General features: G+C 45.1%; 1 protein-coding gene across 2 annotated transcripts in view; it reads left to right on the top strand.

Annotated features, from left to right (window-relative positions):
• Positions 1-403: 403 nt before the first annotated feature.
• The window catches only part of LOC132452976 (NEDD4-like E3 ubiquitin-protein ligase WWP1), a 35,791-nt gene continuing 15,271 nt past the window's right edge, over positions 404-20,923 (top strand). For both annotated transcript variants that reach the window (XM_060045818.1, XM_060045817.1), the window contains exons 1-7: positions 404-540; positions 6,606-6,662; positions 7,117-7,204; positions 7,383-7,518; positions 12,144-12,268; positions 13,444-13,602; positions 14,059-14,131. In XM_060045818.1, the coding sequence (XP_059901801.1) occupies positions 7,138-7,204; positions 7,383-7,518; positions 12,144-12,268; positions 13,444-13,602; positions 14,059-14,131 (560 nt within the window). In that variant the 5' untranslated portion in view covers positions 404-540; positions 6,606-6,662; positions 7,117-7,137. The remainder of the gene's footprint in view (positions 541-6,605; positions 6,663-7,116; positions 7,205-7,382; positions 7,519-12,143; positions 12,269-13,443; positions 13,603-14,058; positions 14,132-20,923) is intronic.

Here is a 20,923-nt window from a genome sequence, read left to right as displayed (position 1 = left end):
GTGTGTAGGCCTATATTATTCTATAACTTAAGTTTTCCTGGTTTCAGTAAGTCTACAAAAATAAAATACACTTTTCTTCTATTTATTGAAATTAAATGTATTTATTATGTATATATATATATATATATATATATATATATATATATATATATATATATATATATATATATGTATATATATATATATATATATATATATATATATATATATATATATATATATATATATATATATATATATATATATATATATATATATATATATTTATATATATATATAGATATATATATATATTTTTTTTTATATATAAAATAATAAGTCAAATCACTTATTAAAATACCGACTTTTATATCTACAATGTCATCACACTTCATTCGCCGTGGAAGGTGTCTATTTTGTTTTTGCGGTACTGGGGCTTTATGGCCACTGATCGGAGCACTTCGTCGGGCCCAGAAAGCCAAAACGACTGGCATTTTACCAGCCAGCAAAAAGGAACCCCGGAGTAACTCGGAGTAACGGGAAGCAGGAGCGACTGACACGGTAATAAAACATACCTGGCTGACTACACTAACTCCTTACACCCGATCACAAAGACCCGAAGCCGTGTCGTTTCACAGATAGTTTCTTAACGGTCTATTTTCCACTTTCAGCCAGCTGACTGCCCATCTTTGTGATGGCGGACATGGCTGATAAGGAGCTAGCTAGATAGCTAACTAGCAAGCTACTGGGCCCTTCTGCAAGCAGCTGGCTAACGGCTAGTAAGAGTGGACCTAGGTGACTTAAGCTGTACTGCATGCTATCTAGGAGTCTCTCTAGCTATTCAGCGGGCCTATGCAACGTTTGTATTCTAGTGTAGCTGTTCTTCAGTCCTTAATGCATTTGGTCCGAGCATTTCAGGTTCATGGGACAGCTAGGGAGGCTAGCTAAATTACTTTGCCAACAAGACGTTAGCATTGTTTTTACCCCTTCGCCAGTCTTTTAGCTTGTTTCTATCTGGATTTGCTCGCATCGAATACTGTGATAACAAAAATCACCACATTAAAACGGAGTACCTTGTTAGTTAGAGCTACTCGAGCAGCTTTTAAATCCTGACGTCGCAAGCACTGTCAAAAAACTAGAGGCAGTTTGAGCTAATGCAAGTTTGTCATCGGAGTTGGCTGCCGTGACATTAGTCGATACTGCCGTGGTTGAGGCATCAACAATAGGGCTCTGGGCATCAACCGCTCTGTAGACTGAAATCTCCCGAGACATTGGAACAAGTGCAAATTAAATCCCTTGTGTACTGAACTGTATGGCTAGTCCTTGTCTATCTGTATTGTATTGCAGGTAATGCGGAATACCTTGGTGCCCAAAACGTTTAAGTTGAGTGTTGTGTGCAAGATGTCTATTCACTCACGAAGTTTTGGAGCATAGCACAAATGGAAAACAGGCCTGTGAAATGTATTACCTGCTCTATTGAATTATACAGCACAAAACAGTATATTAAAGACGCTTAAAAATAATTCCGTTTATTGTTATGCTGCTGCTAAATGACAGCAAGCAGAACAGACGTACCGGACTTGCATCTCATGACTTGAATAATCGTTAGCAGTTCAATATTAAAATACTTTAATGCAATGTTTGGCACACTTTGGGCTTTAAGTGTAAAGTTTGAAATCTTGTCCAACTTAGTTTCAAATTAACCGGAAACGATGATACTGTCATGCTGTCTCACCCCATCTGGAAATGAGAAGACAGAGTCTAGCATTGAAGAAAAAAGGGTGGATGCTTAAATAATTAATGCCAAATAGACTTCCTCATACCAAGCAATGTTAGGCATTGTCATGCTGACTTTAAATATTCTGTTTTAATTGGCAAACGTGCGCATCTAATTGCGTTATTGTTTTTATATAAAGTTAAATTCGGTTATTTGTGTCCATGTAAATAGACTCAATAAGGTATGTTAACCAACTTTGTTTGTGTGTCTCACTTCAAGGGAATGAATTAAAGTTTTCACTACACATTTAAATAATTCCAAATACTTAGTCTCCAGAAGATTGATGGTATAAAGAAAATATTTCAGAACCTTTCAAAAGTTATTACAGTTTAAAAAAAGTTGTATGACCCTATAATGACAAACCGCAAAAGACTCCATTATCACTCTTGTCTCCTGTAGCTGTTGTTGATTGCTCTAGCAGGGCCGATAGGGTTTTACCACTCCAATCTGCAGAGCAGTACATGCCCTCCCTGCATGTATTGCAAAAGCTCTGTCAAACAAGACTTCCCCACACAACCATTCAGTCTGGTATTGTGCTCTGTCCTTGGTTGTATCCGGAAGATCAGTATTTATTTCTGTATGTCGGTGTTGATTTGGGAAACAATATACTGTGTGACTGAGTCTAGAGACAACCTGGTGCCTAAACCAAGCCAAAACATAAAAACACAAATCTTTTTACTCGTTATCTTTTTTTAATTTTTTTTTCATTGTATCGCCTGACCTCAGCAAAGCAATGTTTTCTATGAGCTGAACGTTTATTAAAAACGATGAAGCTGAACATTTATGAAAAACCATAAAGCCTTATTCTACAATCAAGTCAATACTCCTTAAGGCCATGTTTACCTTCATATTCAAAAGCCCCTCTTATAGCATTATGGTACTTATCCACTGGCAGGCTGTGTACGTGCTTAAGCTTTGTTTTGGTTTTTGCCACTGCCAATTAAGCCACTACATGCCAAAGTAACTGATTATTTATCTCCTGTCTACCTGGCCTGAATTGGCCCTCAATCTTGTTTTAGGCATCTTCTCTTTTGGTCTTACATATTCTTTACAAACGCCATCTCTTCCACTTTCTTTAATAAATTACACATTAATACAAAACTAAATTAACTTGAATTATCACACATACTCAAACTCGCAACTAACTGTGTATTGTTTTTGAACCTACTATTCATAGTTCTGTCTGGTGTTGCAAAACAACAGAGTGGACTTGGCTCTGGTCAGATTGTACCCACGCTACTGTGTGGAATGAGGAGACTTTCTGGGATTTCGTTATATACCTAAGGATAAAGATCTAGCAGTTTGATTGTGAGAAGCGTAAGATAAATGAGATGCGTCACTGGGTTACACTTGTGCATAAGTGTGTGCGTGTGTCACAAATCCTTCAATTACTCGCTCTTGTATTAAGAGGTAGTCTAAGAGAGACATAGGTTACTTATACTTACTGTTGCTATTTTTCCTTTCCTTTTTGCATTTGAAGAGAACACATCTGCCATCCATCTCTTTAGTGCGTTAGTATTGCTCATTTGGATTTAAAACCTTCCAAATAGAGGAAGTAATCGATACAAGATGGCCTTGTTATCTGGAAAGTGTGATTTAAATTGCCTGGCAGCATTGAGAGAGAGAGAATGTGTGTGTGTTTGTAAAAACATAGTTCCCTAAATGTAAACTAGTAGAACAGATTAACTATCGTTAGTCACATTATACAACTTGTTATTTATTATGCTTTTGGTCTGTGACGTTTGAACCTCTTAGTGATGAGCAAAAATTGACCAGACCTATTGGTTGACATATCTAAAGTCTCAGAAGCAGTTTGAAAGGGCTGCCCGTTTTCGTTAGTCATTAGCCGGGGCGTTAAATACATTGACACAAACATTGAGTCCCAGTCTCTTGCACTTGGCCCTCTCCCCTCTTGCTTTCATGTTCAGCTTCTCTGTGGGTAAGACCGCATCCAGCTTCTTCTCCCCTTTTAGCCGCACTTGCGAAAGCAAAGGATTTAAGGATGGCAATGTCATTTTTTCACTTGGTCTGTTGTTCTGGCCAAGACAGAATCGTAGAGAAAACAGCGGTGATGAAGTGGTTTCCGTCAATGGTTTGGGATGCATGCGTTGGTTTGGCCAACCAAGGTTTTGTTGCCGAACTTTGAGTGCTGTGTCTACTTGGCTTGCTGGGGAATGGGGAATCTAGCCAGTTGGCCCTGTTGGCCCAGTTGGCCCCTGACTATTCATAATGTTACATGAGAAATGTATCATTCAAATTCACTGTTTATTTTCTTTTTATTTCAATGATGGATGTAATAACATTATACTTCAGTGGTTCCAATACATTGCCAACAATTAGTTTTAAGTGCTCTGTCAAAGGGATGTAAAACATCACATCAGCTGGTTCAGAAGTCAGAATGGGAAATATTAATCATAGGCGTCGCCTAAAGCAAATCGTTTGTGCTGATAACATCTGGCCATACATGCCAAGTCAAATAAATTCCGTCTAACAAATTTCTCAGATGGATATCTGGACGTTTCATGAGTTGAAAAAAACAAAACTCGCTAGAAATCTGTCAACATCCCGTATTTGGGACAAAATCCTATTATTATTATTATTATTATTATTATTATTATTATATATATATATTTTTTAGATGAGACTAAAAGGGGGACATTTTACGACATGCTTCACTGCATTCTGCATGATCGTCTGTCATGACGTGATGACAATGAAGCCGCTTTTCTCTCAAACTGAAGAGTGAAGTTGAAAGGGCCATTACCCGCCATGTCCCAGTGTCTTCTCCAGGCGGAGTGTCCACCAGATGTATGATGTCTACCTGGTAGGCTCCCAGTTGGAACAGTCCACTAGATAGGCTGGTAGACTAGTCTCCCAGTTGCTACTGTCTAGATAGGCTGGTAGACTGAGCCCTTGGTCATCATCTATGTATATTAAGGTTTTGTTAATGATTAGTTCATGACTGAAGGCATGTATATGTCTTGTATATAAACGTTATCATAAAGTGTTGCCAAAGCGTTGAACTGACTAGTATTTCTGGAGCCGGCTAGGGTGTGCAGTTTAATCAACAAGTCGATTTATAACGACCATCTGTAGTAAAAATAACCTTTTGATTTGTTGTTTTAAAATAAATCTCCAATTTAGTGTATCGTTTTCAGTGATTTTTTTGTAATCCGTTTTTGTTTTTATTGAGATAAACAAGGACGTCCTTAAAGAGAGTGCAGACGAGGCAGACAAAACAATCCATTTGTTAATTAATGGCCAGACTTAGTCAGCTGGCAACCCTCTGACACAGACGTTGAGTCGTTGAAGACTTATCTTTGTCTATGCGGTAGCTGCACTTCATTCTTCACATTGTTTGGAGAATTTGGAGTTGATGAGACAATTTAGCTTCTACCCGCAGGTTGTAAAGAAGAAGTTTTTAATGGGGTGCTGTCATATATACGAGTAGAATGCCTTGGGGAGGTAGACTTCAGTGTGTTGTAACCACACATACCTAGCCCCATACCTCTGTCTGCAGTTTTCATTTTTTATATTATTTGAGTTCTCTTCACAGGCTACCGCAACTTTCATTATGTTACTAATCAAATTCTCATTCATCAATTTCATGAAGAAGATGCGTAACCATGGGAATAGTATGACGGAATTAACATGTGTTAAATATCCACATAAAGTGAAATGACGCTCCCGTTGTGTTCTCAAGCACGGCAAGATGAAAACACACGTCAGCTGCTGCTGAAAACATTCTGGCTTGTTGGACTGTACTGTAAATATTCAAAGCGAGACCTCTCCACGGAAAATTATGTTATAGAACAGGCATTGTTTGGTTTATGTCTCCATATGCTGCTCCAGGCCAAGCTATGCATAAAAAAAAAAAATGGAAAAATCTAAAGGCAAATGAAAAATGTTCAGGCATTTATTTCGTTGGCAACACTAAACCGTATTGTACCAAACTGTGGTTTTGTGAACTGCTTCACCCCAACTGATCACACTCAATCCTCTGTGCCTGTGCACATTTGCTCCACACGCACATGCATCAGCATTGTTTGCACACGCACGTCAGCATCGTGCACATCAGCACTGACTGTAAATGTTCAAGGGGAAAAACACTAGTACCTTGGCTAGTTTTCAGATATTGTGAGGTATCAACGTTTTGAGACGTCCACGTACCCGACATTTCGATTCAGATGTTCTAAATTATGAAGGATCCTCTTCATCATATAGAATGCTTTTTATCTCTTCTTGGTGCAAATTTGCAGGATTCGAAAGAGGCTGCAGAATGCTGTATTCACTCTACAAAGAATTTTAACTTACTGACAGTTTGTTCCGTCGTGTTGATGTCTGTCTGGTTGTATCTTTTTGTTTCTTTCCTCTGCAGATGACTTTGTATTATGAGTAAGCCATCGGGGCTGTACCACGGAATTACTTTTTGTATAGGAGAATTAGTACACAAACGTTAAATATAAGTGTAATTATATCATAGAAAGCTCTCAATAGCCAAAATATGTTGTATTTAAACTAACTTGTCACTGTTAGCAATATGAGCAGAGCAAGTATACAATAGGAAGTATAAAAGTGGGGTACAGTGATACAGTAGTTTGTTCTCTTGTAGAACGTGTGGTCATCACCGACCCTATTTAGCTGCGAAGGTAGGAAACATGTTTGATTTTGCACAGTTGGCAATTACAACATGCTTAAAAGGGTTGTAAAAATGCTAACCAGCAGAATGCAAAAGTGGACCAGGCTTTGTAGTCGACAAGGACAACTTGTAAGAGGCTGCCGACAATGAGTCATTGCACTGTTGTTGCCAGCTCAGCTGATTCTGGCACTTCCTGTTTCTTGTTTGCAGCGGAACCATGGGACACGGAGTGGGCTGAACCAGACAGCCCAGCCACGCACACCAGACGTAGGTAGCCGCGACCTGCGACTCTCAGGTGTAGCAGGAGGGCGACTGAGCCGTAAAGTAGCCCACAGTGTCTGGGTTTGGCTTTATCTTAGTTTTATCTTCTGCCCCTATCGCTATGAGAGACAGGGGTATGCTTTGTCTGCATATATGTTGATCCATGGAACAAAAAACTGTCTTCTAGCATTATTCAGTGTAACACTCACACTCCCAGCCCAGTATTAGTTTATCCAAAAACGGTAGGACCCTTGGCTATTCTATTCTATTATAATAAATACCAGAGCTGAATAGGAAATCATCATGATCATGTTTGTCCTTCTCATGCATTGAAAAATAATACACTTTATGATTATCACCATTAATTATGATATTTCATGGACTATAAACGTAATAACCTGTTAACTAGACAAGAGTTGTAAAGTGCAGCCCTAACCAGCTACTGTGTTTGCTCCTGAAGTCTCTCACTGAGGTCTGTGACATGGCCACGGCCTCCAGGGCGGAGTCCAGCCATAACCATGGAGAATCTTCACAGCTTCATGCCATCAGTGAGTCTGCTTACATTCAGTCTCGGAGATGAGACACCATGTCACTACGAAGACAAGTGCCCTCGAAAACCTACACATCGTTTCACATCAGTGATTCGTCTCCAAAATGACACAATTAGTAAATGATATATCGGATTCGACCATGGCGATCTGACGGGTCCTTCTTGTCCCCTGCCAGTTTCTTGTGCCAAGCTCCGGAGGAAGAAGAGCCTGTTCGGGTCCATCTACGTGGAGGTGACAGCGGACGGGGAGACGCGGCGCACGGCAAAGACCCACAGCTCCTCCAACCCTAAGTGGGACGAGAGACTCACACTGTAAGACCCAACGGCTCTGGTCGTCTGTCTGACGTCTGTCTGACGTCTGTCTGACGTCTGTCTGACGTCTGTCTGTCTGTCTGTCTGTGCTCTCTGACTAATTGTGTTTCTATCATTTGGCCAGTCAGACTCGCACCCAACGGCTCTGGTGATCTGTCTGACGTCTGTCTGTCTGACGTCTGTCTGTCTGACGTCTGTCTGTCTGACGTCTGTCTGACGTCTGTCTGTCTGTCTGCTTGTGTTTCTATCATTCGGCCTGTCGGGTCCATCATCATGCCCGCATTCACACAGTGAAGCCCTTGTCCTTGGTCTCAAAGGGCTTCAGGGGTCCCAGATCAGGCAGCCCCCCCCCCCCCCCCAGTAGGGCACTGACCATAAAGCTAGACACCAGTGATGGAAGAATGAGTAGAAACCTTGAGATGGAACACAGACAGAGATCCGTCTCTTTCTTTCCAGTCTACTCTTTGTGGTTGTTATGTATCTGTTCTTGACCACATGTGCTCATCAGTGTGTTTTGCGAGCTAGGGCCTAACGTAATGCACCCCAGGAACCTTTACAGTGCTGGTGGGGGTTGTGGTGGTGGTTGCACTCAGTGGTAGTTCATAAATCCCTGGAGACCACAGCAATGTGAACACGGCACCAATGCGACGAAAGGAAGTCCATGTCAACCAATGAAACGGCTGGAATTCTCCCCACAGCCCTCCCCCTTTCAGGGCAACAGCAGATCTCTGCCTCACTATGCAACCCTCAGGGCTGTGCTTCTAGAGAGACTTGGCTTTGCATTTTAAACATGAGGATTCTACCAAAAATGTCATCCACATTGATTTGGTAAGGGAAGGGAGGCTATCTTATTGGCTATGCTTGATTCCAGGCATGTTTAAATGCCACTGCTAATTTGATGAATGAAACTTAATTTACATTTTTGTTGTTTTTTCTGCTGTAGGGGTGTGACGATATTTCGTGCTGCGAAATATCAAGATATTAAAACGTGACGAAATGCGTCGGTGAGACGAAAAAATGGTTCGCAATATAAATTACCTTTTTCAGACTTTTTTTATGGACATAGATGTGCTCTAATCGCACCCCCTCTCCGCTTGAACACGCTTTCTCTTATTTCTTCTGTGCTTTCTAGGGTCACATCATGCATACATGTATGAATTTTAAACTATTACGTATGTTAGTGGATTCGTAGTTCATTATCGTGACTGGGAAATCTTACGTTGTGGGTCGCCCATAAAATGAAACTTCGCTTTTTGTGACAAATTGCTCATCTTGTGATGATATGATATAAACACTGCTATAAACTATAAACCCTCCTTTCTTCAGAAGAAGAAATCGAACATATTGTTTTCTGCGATAAATGTCTCATCTTGTGACGATATGATGTAAACACTGCTATAAAGCGGAGAGGGGCTGCGATTTCAGACGGGGATTCCATTTTCAACACCCTGGTGTCAGGCTCGGACTTCGCGCTCGTCCAGTGGCGTAACTCTCTGGCCAATCAGTGGCCAGCAACCTGTTTACGTACCACAAAAGTACTGGTTCAGCTCCCATGGAACCTCGACGGAGGTGAAACTAAATAAGTTCCAGATTTTGGCAATGGAAACGCAAAAAAAGGCGGGTGGGTCGATGGAAAAGCAGCAGAAAAACGTTTTGTTTATTACCATTTATGACAAGATGATTAGTCTATACCAGGGGTGCCCAACCTTTTTTGACCCAAGATCTACTTTTCAAGTAGCCAACCTCCCGAGATCTACCAGTCTAGTGTCAACATTGCAAACCTACCTTCAAGCGCGGGGGCGAGGGGGGGGGGGGGGATCTACGGACCGTGGACCTACGGTCCGTAGGTCTCGTAGGTCCTGAAGTCCGTAAGTCCGTGGACCTACGGACTTCAGTGGGGGTTTCATTCCGTCTGCACACGGCGTCTTCTCAACAATAATCAATATTATCTTCCTCCCACTCAGGGTGAAAATGGTAGGTCTTAACTCGTTTCCCCTCAGCCATGCCAACGTTTAGGACTGCGTAACTACTGTTGACGGCGTTCAACTACTGTTGACAGCGCATGCGCTACCGCGCGTATATGTCCCGCGCAATTATTTTTTAATTAAAAAAAAAATAATTACTTTTTTTTCTTCACCCCTCGCGGTCGACTTGGGATCTATCGGCGGTCTACTGGTAGACCGCGATCGACTGGTTGGGCACCCCTGGTCTATACCATGTTAGTATTAACACATCTTGTTTACAATTTCATAAGAAATGGAAATATAGAGCAAATGGCGTTGTTTTGTGTCTTTTAAAATAAATACAAATTTTCTTCATTCAGGTTTTGTTCAAAATATAGTTATAATATCGAATCGTGAACCCAATATATCATGTATCGTATCGAATTGTGAGCTGAGTAAATCGTCACACCCCTAGTGTTAGGGATTTATGGGGTGCGTGCTGACTGCCTCTTTCCTGTATCTACCTCCCTCCTAGTTTTTCCCCCCAATTCATTTTTACTGGTGTACCCTTCAGGCGGTCCTTTGAGTTATGTCCACAGCCGCAGCAATACCGTCATGCTCTGTGGCAGAGAGACGCTCCAGCATGCAGCCGGGGAAGGAGTTTGTTAAGGGCTTACAATTCAAATCAATAAATTAGAATTGCGTCTTGAGATGGCTTGCAAAATACGAGAGGACTGTGTCCCAGAACGGGTTAAAGTTGAAAGATCATAATGAGGACATCATTTATTATTTCAAGTCGTCCCCGACAAATGATATCACCACAGGTGTAGCACAAGGTGATCCCTGCAAATGGATTTCCCAGAACCAGTTTTCCATAAATGTACCAATTGTTTTTCATGCGCTGTTTCGTGCTCATGACTTTTGACCATGTAATTTGTTTATTAAAAAAATATAAGTGGATGTACACGTTCCTCCACTGTAGTTGCATGTTAATTTTTCTCAAGGGCAATGTACGAAATGCAACTGCAATTATGTGAAGTGAAGGTCGATAGCTGAGTTTATGGTGTTGGGTTCCCACACAAAACTCGTGTTTCACTCAATGGGAACTATCATAACAACGCCACATTACAATGGGCCTTACATCTTCCAAAAAACGGAGGAAGCTGTCAAAAAGAGACAACTTTAAGACCAAGAAACCCTACTGTCAGAGGCAGTTTAAAACCGCTGCTCTGGGCAGCCCAGTTGTTTCCTGGGAAGTACATTTATGACACACCATTGTCCTATATCAATTTCATAAATGTGATTGATCCTCATCCTAAAAGGTTGAGACACTGCATTTCACAATATTGTAGAAACTAAATCACTCACTCATCCTGTTTTTAACCTCTTTACAAAAATATTCAATTATCTGACCTCTTCCACCCTTAAACATAAAGTTCAGCCACATTATACATTTACTCTAAATGTACAACTAAACAGGAACAGGAGAGTTTTGGTTTTGGAAACATCTCAATTTTTATGATGGTGAATATCTGAACCAAAAACGTAATGGCCTGTTTTTATTATGTGGGCTTTTTATTTATCTGTGTTTTGGGCAAGACTAAATAACCGGACGTTTGTGAACGACTGTTCCATACAAATGATAATGCTTACTTGGAAGTCTGTAGAAGTTGAGCACATTACAATCTAAGAGGCCCAACGTGGTTGGACTAAACATTGTGTATTATAAGAGTCATCTGAAATGCTTATGATGAATTCCTGTCTTAAATAAGGCTGGGAAGTGTGACATTTTTCAACGTGCAGCGTTTCAGTCAGCTGTAGTGAATGTGTAGTGGATGTGTTGACGCATCGTTCTATTGAACTGTTATGGAGGGGGGATAAGCAGTTAGCAGTTGAATGTTTAAATCAAATAATCATCCAAAATATGCAGCCGTCTGTCGAGTGACATGATGGCAATGATTGTGATTTTTTTTATTTATCTATCCATCTGATCACTGACTGAGCAGGCTGTTCGTGTGAGCAGGCTTTTTGCTCCTGGTGTCCGTGTGTGAATGTGTGTAACAATGGTTGTAAGTCGCTTTGGATAGAAGCGTCTGCTAAATGCCCTAAATATAATTGAATCAGCTGGATCATGGTTTCTATACTGTGAAACGGACTGGATTGATTGATATTTCCATTGCTCTGGAGCTGTGTGTGTGTGTGCGGCAGAGTACAATAGTGGCAAAACAAGCTTCTTAGAGCCAAGGTTATTATTCAGAATCTAATTAAAACAGTTTTTTTAATGAAGGCATGTAAAGAACAACAGATGGAGAAGGGCAGCATGCCTTACCGGGCCGCGGTTACTGACGGGTGCAGAATGCTATGGAAAATTATGAACCAGATATAATGAAATTTAAAATTATAAAAGATTTAGATGTTTTTTGCGAAACCTAAACATTATTTAAAGGTGGTTTATTGGGACTATATAAAACCTGTTCTAATTCTTGTATGCATATTTCTATCATTAGCCCATGGCGTTCTTTCGCGATTTATATATCGGCACAAGTGCTTTTCTCAGAGATAACAAAAGAGCCTTCAACTTGACTTTCTGGTTGACCAGTCGAAAACAAACATGTTTAAGTATTATCTGAAAGGAGTGTATGTGCATGTTTGTGTAACGTGTGTATTGTGTTTTTCCTTCAGGAATGTATCGCCCCAATCAGAGGTGGACTTCAAGGTATGGAGCCACCATACAATTAAGGCAGACTCTCTGCTGGGCAAAGCCACTTTGAACCTGCGGCAAGTCCTGGACCAGCATGAAAGAAAATGTATGCTTTTGCACGCACACGCGGACATATACACACGCACACTTGGACATATAGCACACTTGGACATATACACTAGCACACCAACAATGTCATGCTCCTGGGTCCAATTATTTTCCTGAGGTAGCTTAATAAAAGGTCAGATGTGTTTTGGCTTAGGTGCTTTAGTAAACCACCGACGTATACATGTCTGTACATTCCTCGCCGCTTTCCCAAGCTGGCTGCTGTGACCCCCCCCACTGGGCTGCTAAGAGCAACAAGCTGTTATGGTGCAGTATTTCCCCAGGCACAAAGTTATGAAATGTTGATTGCATAGACCAGCCTAGCAACAAAAACATTCGTGAACATTCATTCATGAGACGATTCATTATTTATTATTAAAGGTTGGGTATGGGATTTGCGAAACCCCAGCAGATTTTGAAAATGCACAACTCAAATGGTCCTACCCCCTCTCCTTCAACGTTGACTCTGACTCCACCCATTCCAAGTACATGGACGCGCAATCATGCACGAGCGCGAACACAGATGCGCGAGAGCGAGCCAGGCCAGCTAGGTTGGAGTTTAGGGTTGTATTCTAGTGGTAGGTCCAAATGTGGATTAGCTAGTTAGCTAGCTCCAGTAGCTACCGCAGGATAACAACAAACAGAAGCTTGCTCTGGGTCACGAGCTTTGAGTACGTGCATGAAGGGGTCACGCGCGGGGAGCGGGGGAGGGGGAGTGCAGTACGACCGTTTGATTGACGTACTTACTGTCCAATGCCACTCGGTGGTTCTGGAAATGATTGGCTGGGGTTTTTCGAGCCCTGCCCGATCCACAGATGATTGACTTGTTTAATTTTCATGTCAGTACTTCTAACTCAGTTGCTGTAAGTGGGTTATGATAAGGATTTCAAGTAATTTCGCAAAAATGGCCAAAAAAGAGAATTCCATACCCAACCTTTAAGATTGGATTATCGTATAGATTGAAACATTGGGGTCGGAATATGGATTTGATTATGTTATCAAAATCATGTGAGCATAAGTTACTGAACGCTTACCTGTATTGATAAACTATCTACAATCACAACCTTTTTGTATACTTTATATCTTCTCAAAATAAATGATATCCATGAATGGGTGTGCGTGCGAAACAGTGGTAACTCATGTTCTGGCGTGTCCCCGTCCTTCCCCCCCCGTCAGTGGAGAATGTGAAGGAGGTGCTGAAGCTGAGCGTGGAGCAGAAGGGAGCGGCGGTGTCCACGGGGGAGCTGACGGTGTATCTGGACGGGCTGACGGTCGCTGACCAGGAGGCGGTGCAGCCCCTGACCAACGGCAACACAACAACCACCAACCCCACCAGTAAGAGCCGTCTGTCTGTGGGCATCCCTCCTTTTGTTTTATTTTTGGTTTTTCAGAAGGGTCTCCCATGAGGTGTAGAAATGAAATTGAGTTTTAGTATTTTATTTAATCTAGCCGACAGAGCAGACGAATCTGCGAGCTCATGTTTTATTGGCCCTGCCTTATGTGTATGGCCCCCCGCTGATCTATTCTTTTGAGCGGGTTTGATATGTTGACTGTACAGAGGACATCCTTATTGGAGCGCTGTTGAGGCATTTTCATAAACAACCAGTAAGACTACCGATGATGTAGCACACCTTTCGTTGCTCTGATTAGCTGTAGGTCTGTCCAATTTTGTCCTGAAGCTTTTTGATCTGCAACCGTTGATAACGCCCCCATGGAAATCCCAAAATAAACTGAGCGGTTCCAGAGTAATAAGCGTTTGAGAATTGACCATCGCTGTCATTCCCTCTACAGAAACCCAACAGAACGGAGATGCCATTCATGAAAATGGAGAAGATTTGTCTTCCTCTTCAAGGGCAGCCAACAGGTACAACATCCAGCGGGGTAGAGGTATGACTGGATAGCTGCTGATCATACCAATGTTGCAGAACAGTGTCGTTTTAAAGGAGTGAGCCGACCTTCAGATTCAGCACTATAGCTACCTTGCAATTGGAAAGCAGGGTTGGTGAACTAGCCCTCACAAATTCCGCCGAAAGTTTAATACTGTTCCCAAGTATGTTACTGTTTCAAATAGGGTTTGTGTCAGGAGTGTGTTTGAGACTACCCTGGGACAAAGGGTGAGGTGCACCGTCTCAAATTGGCATTTTGAGAATGTAATAACTATCAGTGTTGGCCGGAGGAACGGCATGGGTCTCATCCCTCACACTTAAAGGATAACTTTGGGCGTTTTCAAACTGGACCCTGTTTTCCCATCGTTTACACTGTAAGGGTCTACAGGGATGATGATGCTGCTGCCGTGATCCACCCAACGGTCTGCAATGTAATCCTCTGGGGCGACCGCACCCCGTCAATGTACCTCCTCGAAAAGTGCTTGTTTTTGCCACTGACCTTTTCTTGACCTTTTACTTGATCCGGTCGGTTTGTTATTGTGTTCTAACCAATTCTCGCTGAAGTAGTAGTGAAGGAAAAGCCTCTGAACCCTAAGTGAGAGAGGACTGCCCTGCAGGTGTTTGTTTTGTCGGACTACAGAATGCATAGCTTTGTTTCATCGGAGCGATTCGGGTGAGGGAGGGTTGATATTGTAGTGTCAATAAGGAAATGTCCTGCAACAACAACATTTCAGGGTGAGACTTCTCCTTGAGTGAGACTTGGTCGCACAAAATAGGGACCCCATCCTTTCCATAATGTTGTCAAGACCCTTATAATAAAAATCCAGTCCTTTTTAGGGACGTACATTGACTCAGCGTTATTCCCCTAGGGTGCCATTGCTGCTGGTTTGCCACTGCAGTGTCTGAAGCACTCTCGATTTAATGTTGGATGGATCAGCTAAAAAAAAAATTCCGGCATTTGCCACCCTAAAAGATCGGAGAATGGGGTCCAGGTTGAAGTTATCCTTTAATACTTCTACATCAAATCCATTTGACCCCTTTCTTTTCACCTCTCCCTCGTCACTCTTTAATTCACTCCTTCTATTAGTGTCCTTGCTTTTTTTTAGTTTGTCTCTCCGGAACCACAGTGCCGATTTTGTCTGTGCACCAAAGTGTAATTTAGACGCAGCCCGTATGTGCTGAAAACCAACCGAACGAGTCGTCTGCACGCTGCTGCAGCAGGCAGACGGGGGTGGGGGGACAGCCCCAGCCAGGCGGGCATCTGCATTGCAGTTCCTGGCTGCTATGCCTTCATAGGAAAGACAACGCATGCACACACACTCGTTCACAAACATAGACCAATGCAAGCCAGCAGAGTTGAATCCCCTCTCCCTCCAGATGTACCGTTTCTTTACCTGACTTTTCACATTCATACACTGAATGTGTCCCTTACCTGCAAGTCTGTTGTATACTGTTTTTATGAATGGAAAAGGTATGCCCATGGATTGTCTGGAATAGAAAGGCTGTGTTCTGAGTTTGCTTATTCATTGAATATTTATTCTATATTAAATATTGCTTACAGCGCTCTTAAATTATAACTTTTTCCAACCTTGACCCTATTTTCATATTATTCTTGGTCTAAGGGACATACGCAGACAACTGTTTTCACGTAGAGCTAATGACTCAAAGAATTACCATGCAGCGCGTTGGACAAAAATTATTACATGCGTATAATTCAAAACGCCGCCGGCAGTATGGAGTTGGCAAGCAAGACGGAGAACATGTTCCCTTTAATTGACACCACTTTAATGGACCTTAGCCTTAAGCTTGAGCTTTAATCCATAGAAGTGAGTGGATGAGCTGGTTTTGAGGTGGGCCTTTACGTCACCACACCAGACTCTACAGTTCCGGGGACACAAACACATGCGCGTCTTGTTCCTTATTGGCTGAAATCAGCATCCTTTAACCAACGAGTTCTGAAATCACATACTGTAAGCAGGTACACCAGGTGCATTCCTCAGAAAAAGAAACTCAGCAGTGCCGCTTTCCTTATGGCAGGCAGGCAAGCAGGAAGTAGTTAAAGTAGCAGTAGGTAGTACATTTTAAAGCAGCCCGAGGGGCATTTATTAATGAATATTGCCGCACTTACATGGCCAGTATACAGGATAAACAATATACAAATTAAGATTCTGTTCAGATCCTATATCACTCCACATAAACTTAAGAAAATGAATGGTGTTACAGATAAATGTTGGCATGGGTGTGGAATGAATGGAACTCTTATCCACTTACTGTGGCACTGCCCAGAAACAGACATTTTGGTTAAAAATCAGAGATTATCTATGTAAATTATTTAAAATCAACTTTCCTTTAGAACCATCAGTGGGTCTTCTAGGAAAACAAATAGAGGGAGCAACCACAAAAAAAAATTCAATATTTAGACCTAGCCTTCCTTTCAGCTAAACGGTTAATCCTTATGAACTGGAAAGTGAAGAAACCAAATTGTTTTGATATAGTTAACTGGCAGAAGGACTTTCTGGAACAAGCAGCTTCTGTCTTGCAAGATTTGGGCAGTGACCACAGATTGAGTCAAATCATGTCACTCTTGAAAGAAAATCAAATTGAGGATATATCCTGATACAGACAATGATGAGCCATTTTGTTCACTCTTGTTTATTGAATTTTTATTTAGTTATTCACTATTATTGTTGTTATTGGTTCTTTGGTGGTACCTGTCATATTACTCCAAAGAAAGAGGGGGAAAAAGTGTGTGTGTGTGTGTGTTGTGGCAACCCGGTCCTCGGTTGGACCGGGTTCCACGGACAGAACTTGCTTGGCTGTGGGGTTTTAGCCATTTATTTAACATCAACGTAACAACAACGAAACAATCAAACCAAAGAAGGAGTCGCGGTCTCTAGGGCCTCCGTGGGCCTCTAGGCTCTCTCCTTGCCACGAGCCCTTCCTTCCTGCTCCCGACCCGTGCTGTGCTGTGCTGTGCCTCCTTTTAAAATGGCCCCCGTGCTTTCGGCCAGGTGTCCCCCAATCACCCTGATTGGGGTGCCGAAAGGGCTGCTCTTCGTCGCCGGCTGGTGGGTGGGGGTGGTACACCCCGTCCTCCACGGTACCCCGGGCCCGTCCAGGCCGAGGACCACGTGGCGGGATGCCACACTCCTCCACCCTTTGTCCAAGCCCCAGGTAGCCGAGGGACCCGCCCAGGATGGTGTCTCGCCGGGGCCGGGTGTCTCCTGCGGCGCCGGCTGCGTCCCTCGCGTCGGCTGCGTCGTCTCCGGCCGCGTCGTCTCCGGCCGCGTCGTCTCCGGCAGCTTCGTCTCCGGCAGCTTCGTCTCCGGCAGCTTCGTCTCCGGCAGCCTCGTCTCCGGCAGCTTCGTCTCCGGCAGCTTCGTCTCCGGCTGCCTCGTCTCCGGCCGCCTCGTCTCCCGCCGCTTCGTCTCCCGCCGCTTCGTCTCCCGCCGCTTCGTCTCCCGCAGCTTCGTCTCCGGCAGCTTCGTCTCCGGCAGCTTCGTCTCCGGCAGCCTCGTCTCCGGCAGCCTCGTCTCCGGCAGCTTCGTCTCCGGCAGCTTCGTCTCCGGCAGCCTCGTCTCCGGCTGCCTCGTCTCCCGCCGCTTCGTCTCCCGCCGCTTCGTCTCCCGCTGCGCCGGCGGCAGCTGCCTCTCCTGCCGCGGCGGCGACCGCATCTCTCCTGCCCCGGGACTCTAGTACCGGGTCCCACCACCGGCGGAAAGTCGGACAGTCCCTCCCGATTACCACGGGGACCGGTAGGTGGGGGACAATCCCCGCCCGGATCGTAAACACACCGTGTGTGGTGCGGACAACCACGTGACACGTGGGGTAGGTCCGGGTGTCCCCGTGGACGCAGGCCACCTCCATCAGCTCCCCTGCCTTCCCACCCGCCAGGTCGGGGCGAAGGAGGGTAACCGCACTGCCGGTGTCCAGGAGGGCCTGCGTGTCCTGGTTCATCACCCGCACCGGGATGGTCGGACTACCAGAGGTTCCCTGCGCCCAGCAGGTCGCCAGCATACAGGGCCGACCCGTCCCCACGTCCGCGCCGGCCGGCGGCGCAGCCCCGTCCCGGTCTCGCGCTGCGGCCTTCTCTCCCGCTGCGGCGGCGGCGTCCCTTGCGGCGGCGGCGGCGGCGTCCCTTGCGGCGGCGTCCCTTGCGGCGGCGGCGACGTCCCTTGCGGCGGCGGCGACGTCCCTTGCGGCGGCGGCGACGTCCCTTGCGGCGGCGGCGACGTCCCTTGCGGCGGCGGCGACGTCCCTTGCGGCGGCGGCGGCGACGTCCCTTGCGGCGGCGGCGGCGGCGTCCCTTGCGGCGGCGGCGGCGTCCCTTGCGGCGGCGGCGGCGTCCCTTGCGGCGGCGGCGGCGTCCCTTGCGGCGGCGGCGGCGTCCCTTGCGGCGGCGGCGGCGTCCCTTGCGGCGGCGGCGGCGTCCCTTGCGGCGGCGGCGGCGTCCCTTGCGGCGGCGGCGGCGGCGGCGTCCCTTGCGGCGGCGGCGGCGTCCCTTGCGGCGGCGGCGGCGTCCCTTGCGGCGGCGGCGGCGTCTCTTGCGGCGGCAGCAGCGTCTCTTGCGGGGGGTCGTAGTGGGATCTTCGTGCCTGCATTCTCCACCAAGTGTGGCAACCCGGTCCTCGGTTGGACCGGGTTCCACGGACAGAACTTGCTTGGCTGTGGGGTTTTAGCCATTTATTTAACATCAACGTAACAACAACGAAACAATCAAACCAAAGAAGGAGTCGCGGTCTCTAGGGCCTCCGTGGGCCTCTAGGCTCTCTCCTTGCCACGAGCCCTTCCTTCCTGCTCCCGACCCGTGCTGTGCTGTGCTGTGCCTCCTTTTAAAATGGCCCCCGTGCTTTCGGCCAGGTGTCCCCCAATCACCCTGATTGGGGTGCCGAAAGGGCTGCTCTTCGTCGCCGGCTGGTGGGTGGGGGTGGTACACCCCGTCCTCCACGGTACCCCGGGCCCGTCCAGGCCGAGGACCACGTGGCGGGATGCCACTGTGTGTGTGTGTGTGTGTGTGTGTGTGTGTGTGTGTGTGTGTGTGTGTGTGTGTGTGTGTGTGTGTGTGTGTGTGTGTGTGTGTGTGTGTGTGTGTGTGTAGTTGGGGTGACTCATGAATGTATTCATGAACTTTCATTCATGTTTTGTTTTTTGTCTTTGTTTTGTTTTTCTTGCTGTTGTTGTTGTTGTTGTTTTTGTTGCTGTTCCTGTTTGTTATCTTTGTTGTTCATTATGTAAAATAAAAAATATGCATACAAAGTATACAGGATAAACACATGTTATTCGCTAAGTGCAGGTTTTATGCATGCCAGGTAATGTCAATTAAATAGAGGTCTTAAAAGACACGTGCGTGTTTCTCCTCGCTGTGGATTAGGGATGGGGATCGTTCATTTTTATTGATACCATTTTCAAGGCTGCCTAACGACCTTTCTACTTTTTGTAAATGGGAAATGTTATCACTATCTCTCGTAGTGATACCAACTTTCTTTGAGAAGATTGATGGCCTATTTTAGTTATTGAACAGGGAAACGCTCCAAAACACACCCACCCATCACAATCCCCTTCATACACGAACAGCCATTCGCTACAGTATTTACCTCCAAAAAAGTACAACCATTGCTTGTAGACTCTTGGCCTGGCGGGGAACCTCGGAGTACATTATCAGGGAAACGCTGAACATAGTAGGACTCCTGGCTGGAAGAATATACAGTACCTGGACATAGTAGGACTCCTGGCTGGAAGAATAGACTGTACCTGGACATAGTAGGACTCCTGGCTGGAAGAATAGACTGTACCTGGACATAGTAGGACTCCTGGCTGGAAGAATAGACAGTACCTGGACATAGTAGGACTCCTGGCTGGAAGAATAGACTGTACCTGGACATAGTAGGACTCCTGGCTGGAAGAATAGACAGTACCTGGACATAGTAGGACTCCTGGCTGGAAGAATAGACAGTACCTGGACATAGTAGGACTCCTGGCTGGAAGAATAGACTGTACCTGGACATAGTAGGACTCCTGGCTGGAAGAATAGACTGTACCTGGACAGCATAAAATGTGCTCATCGAAAACTCAGATTTCATTGAACAGATTGTTAAACCGTTGCTCTGGTGATACATCTTTTGTAGATTAATTTACCAGTACATTTTGAGTTCAGCTACTGTTGAACCGTCCACGACCTTGGCAAGACTCCCCGGCCTCTCGGTGGGAACTGTGGTTCCTTTAACAGTGCAACCCTTATCTGTCAAACGTCTGGCTTTGGTTTGCATTTCCTGCAGTCCCGTTCGTCGCCTCTCATTAAAGTTCTCGGTCAGAGTGGGGGGTCTCTGTGTCGGATTTAATACTGCTCCCTGTATGGAGGGCACAGCGGAGCTGCGTCCAAACGCGCCCACATCTTTGGCGCGGGGGTCAGGCTGCAGTCCGGTTCCGTGCTGTCAGGGAATGAGACGCATGGCGGGGGATCCCAGCCATGTATTTCTCTCTATGTAGTGTGTGATGGAGTGAAGAGCACGCCATATGTGTCCTGGGTCAGAGCCATTACGGGCCGTCTCCAACTGGGCCTATGCCCCTCTGTTTCACATTCTCTCTCTGTCTCTCTGTCTCTCTGTCTCTCTGTGTCTCTGACTCTCTCTCTCTCTGTCTCTCTGTCTCTCTGTCTCTGTCTCTCTCTTTCTGTCTCTCTGGCTCTCTGTGTCTCTGACTCTCTCTGTCTCTCTCTTTCTGTGTCTCTGACTCTCTGTCTCTCTCTGTATCTCTATCTCTGAATAGTGCTC

Source organism: Gadus macrocephalus, chromosome 23 (assembly GCF_031168955.1).
Source record: "Gadus macrocephalus chromosome 23, ASM3116895v1".
Lineage (NCBI taxonomy): Eukaryota > Metazoa > Chordata > Actinopteri > Gadiformes > Gadidae > Gadus > Gadus macrocephalus.
The sequence above is the reverse complement of the archived record's forward strand: the minus strand, read 5'-3'. Positions and strand labels throughout refer to the sequence as shown.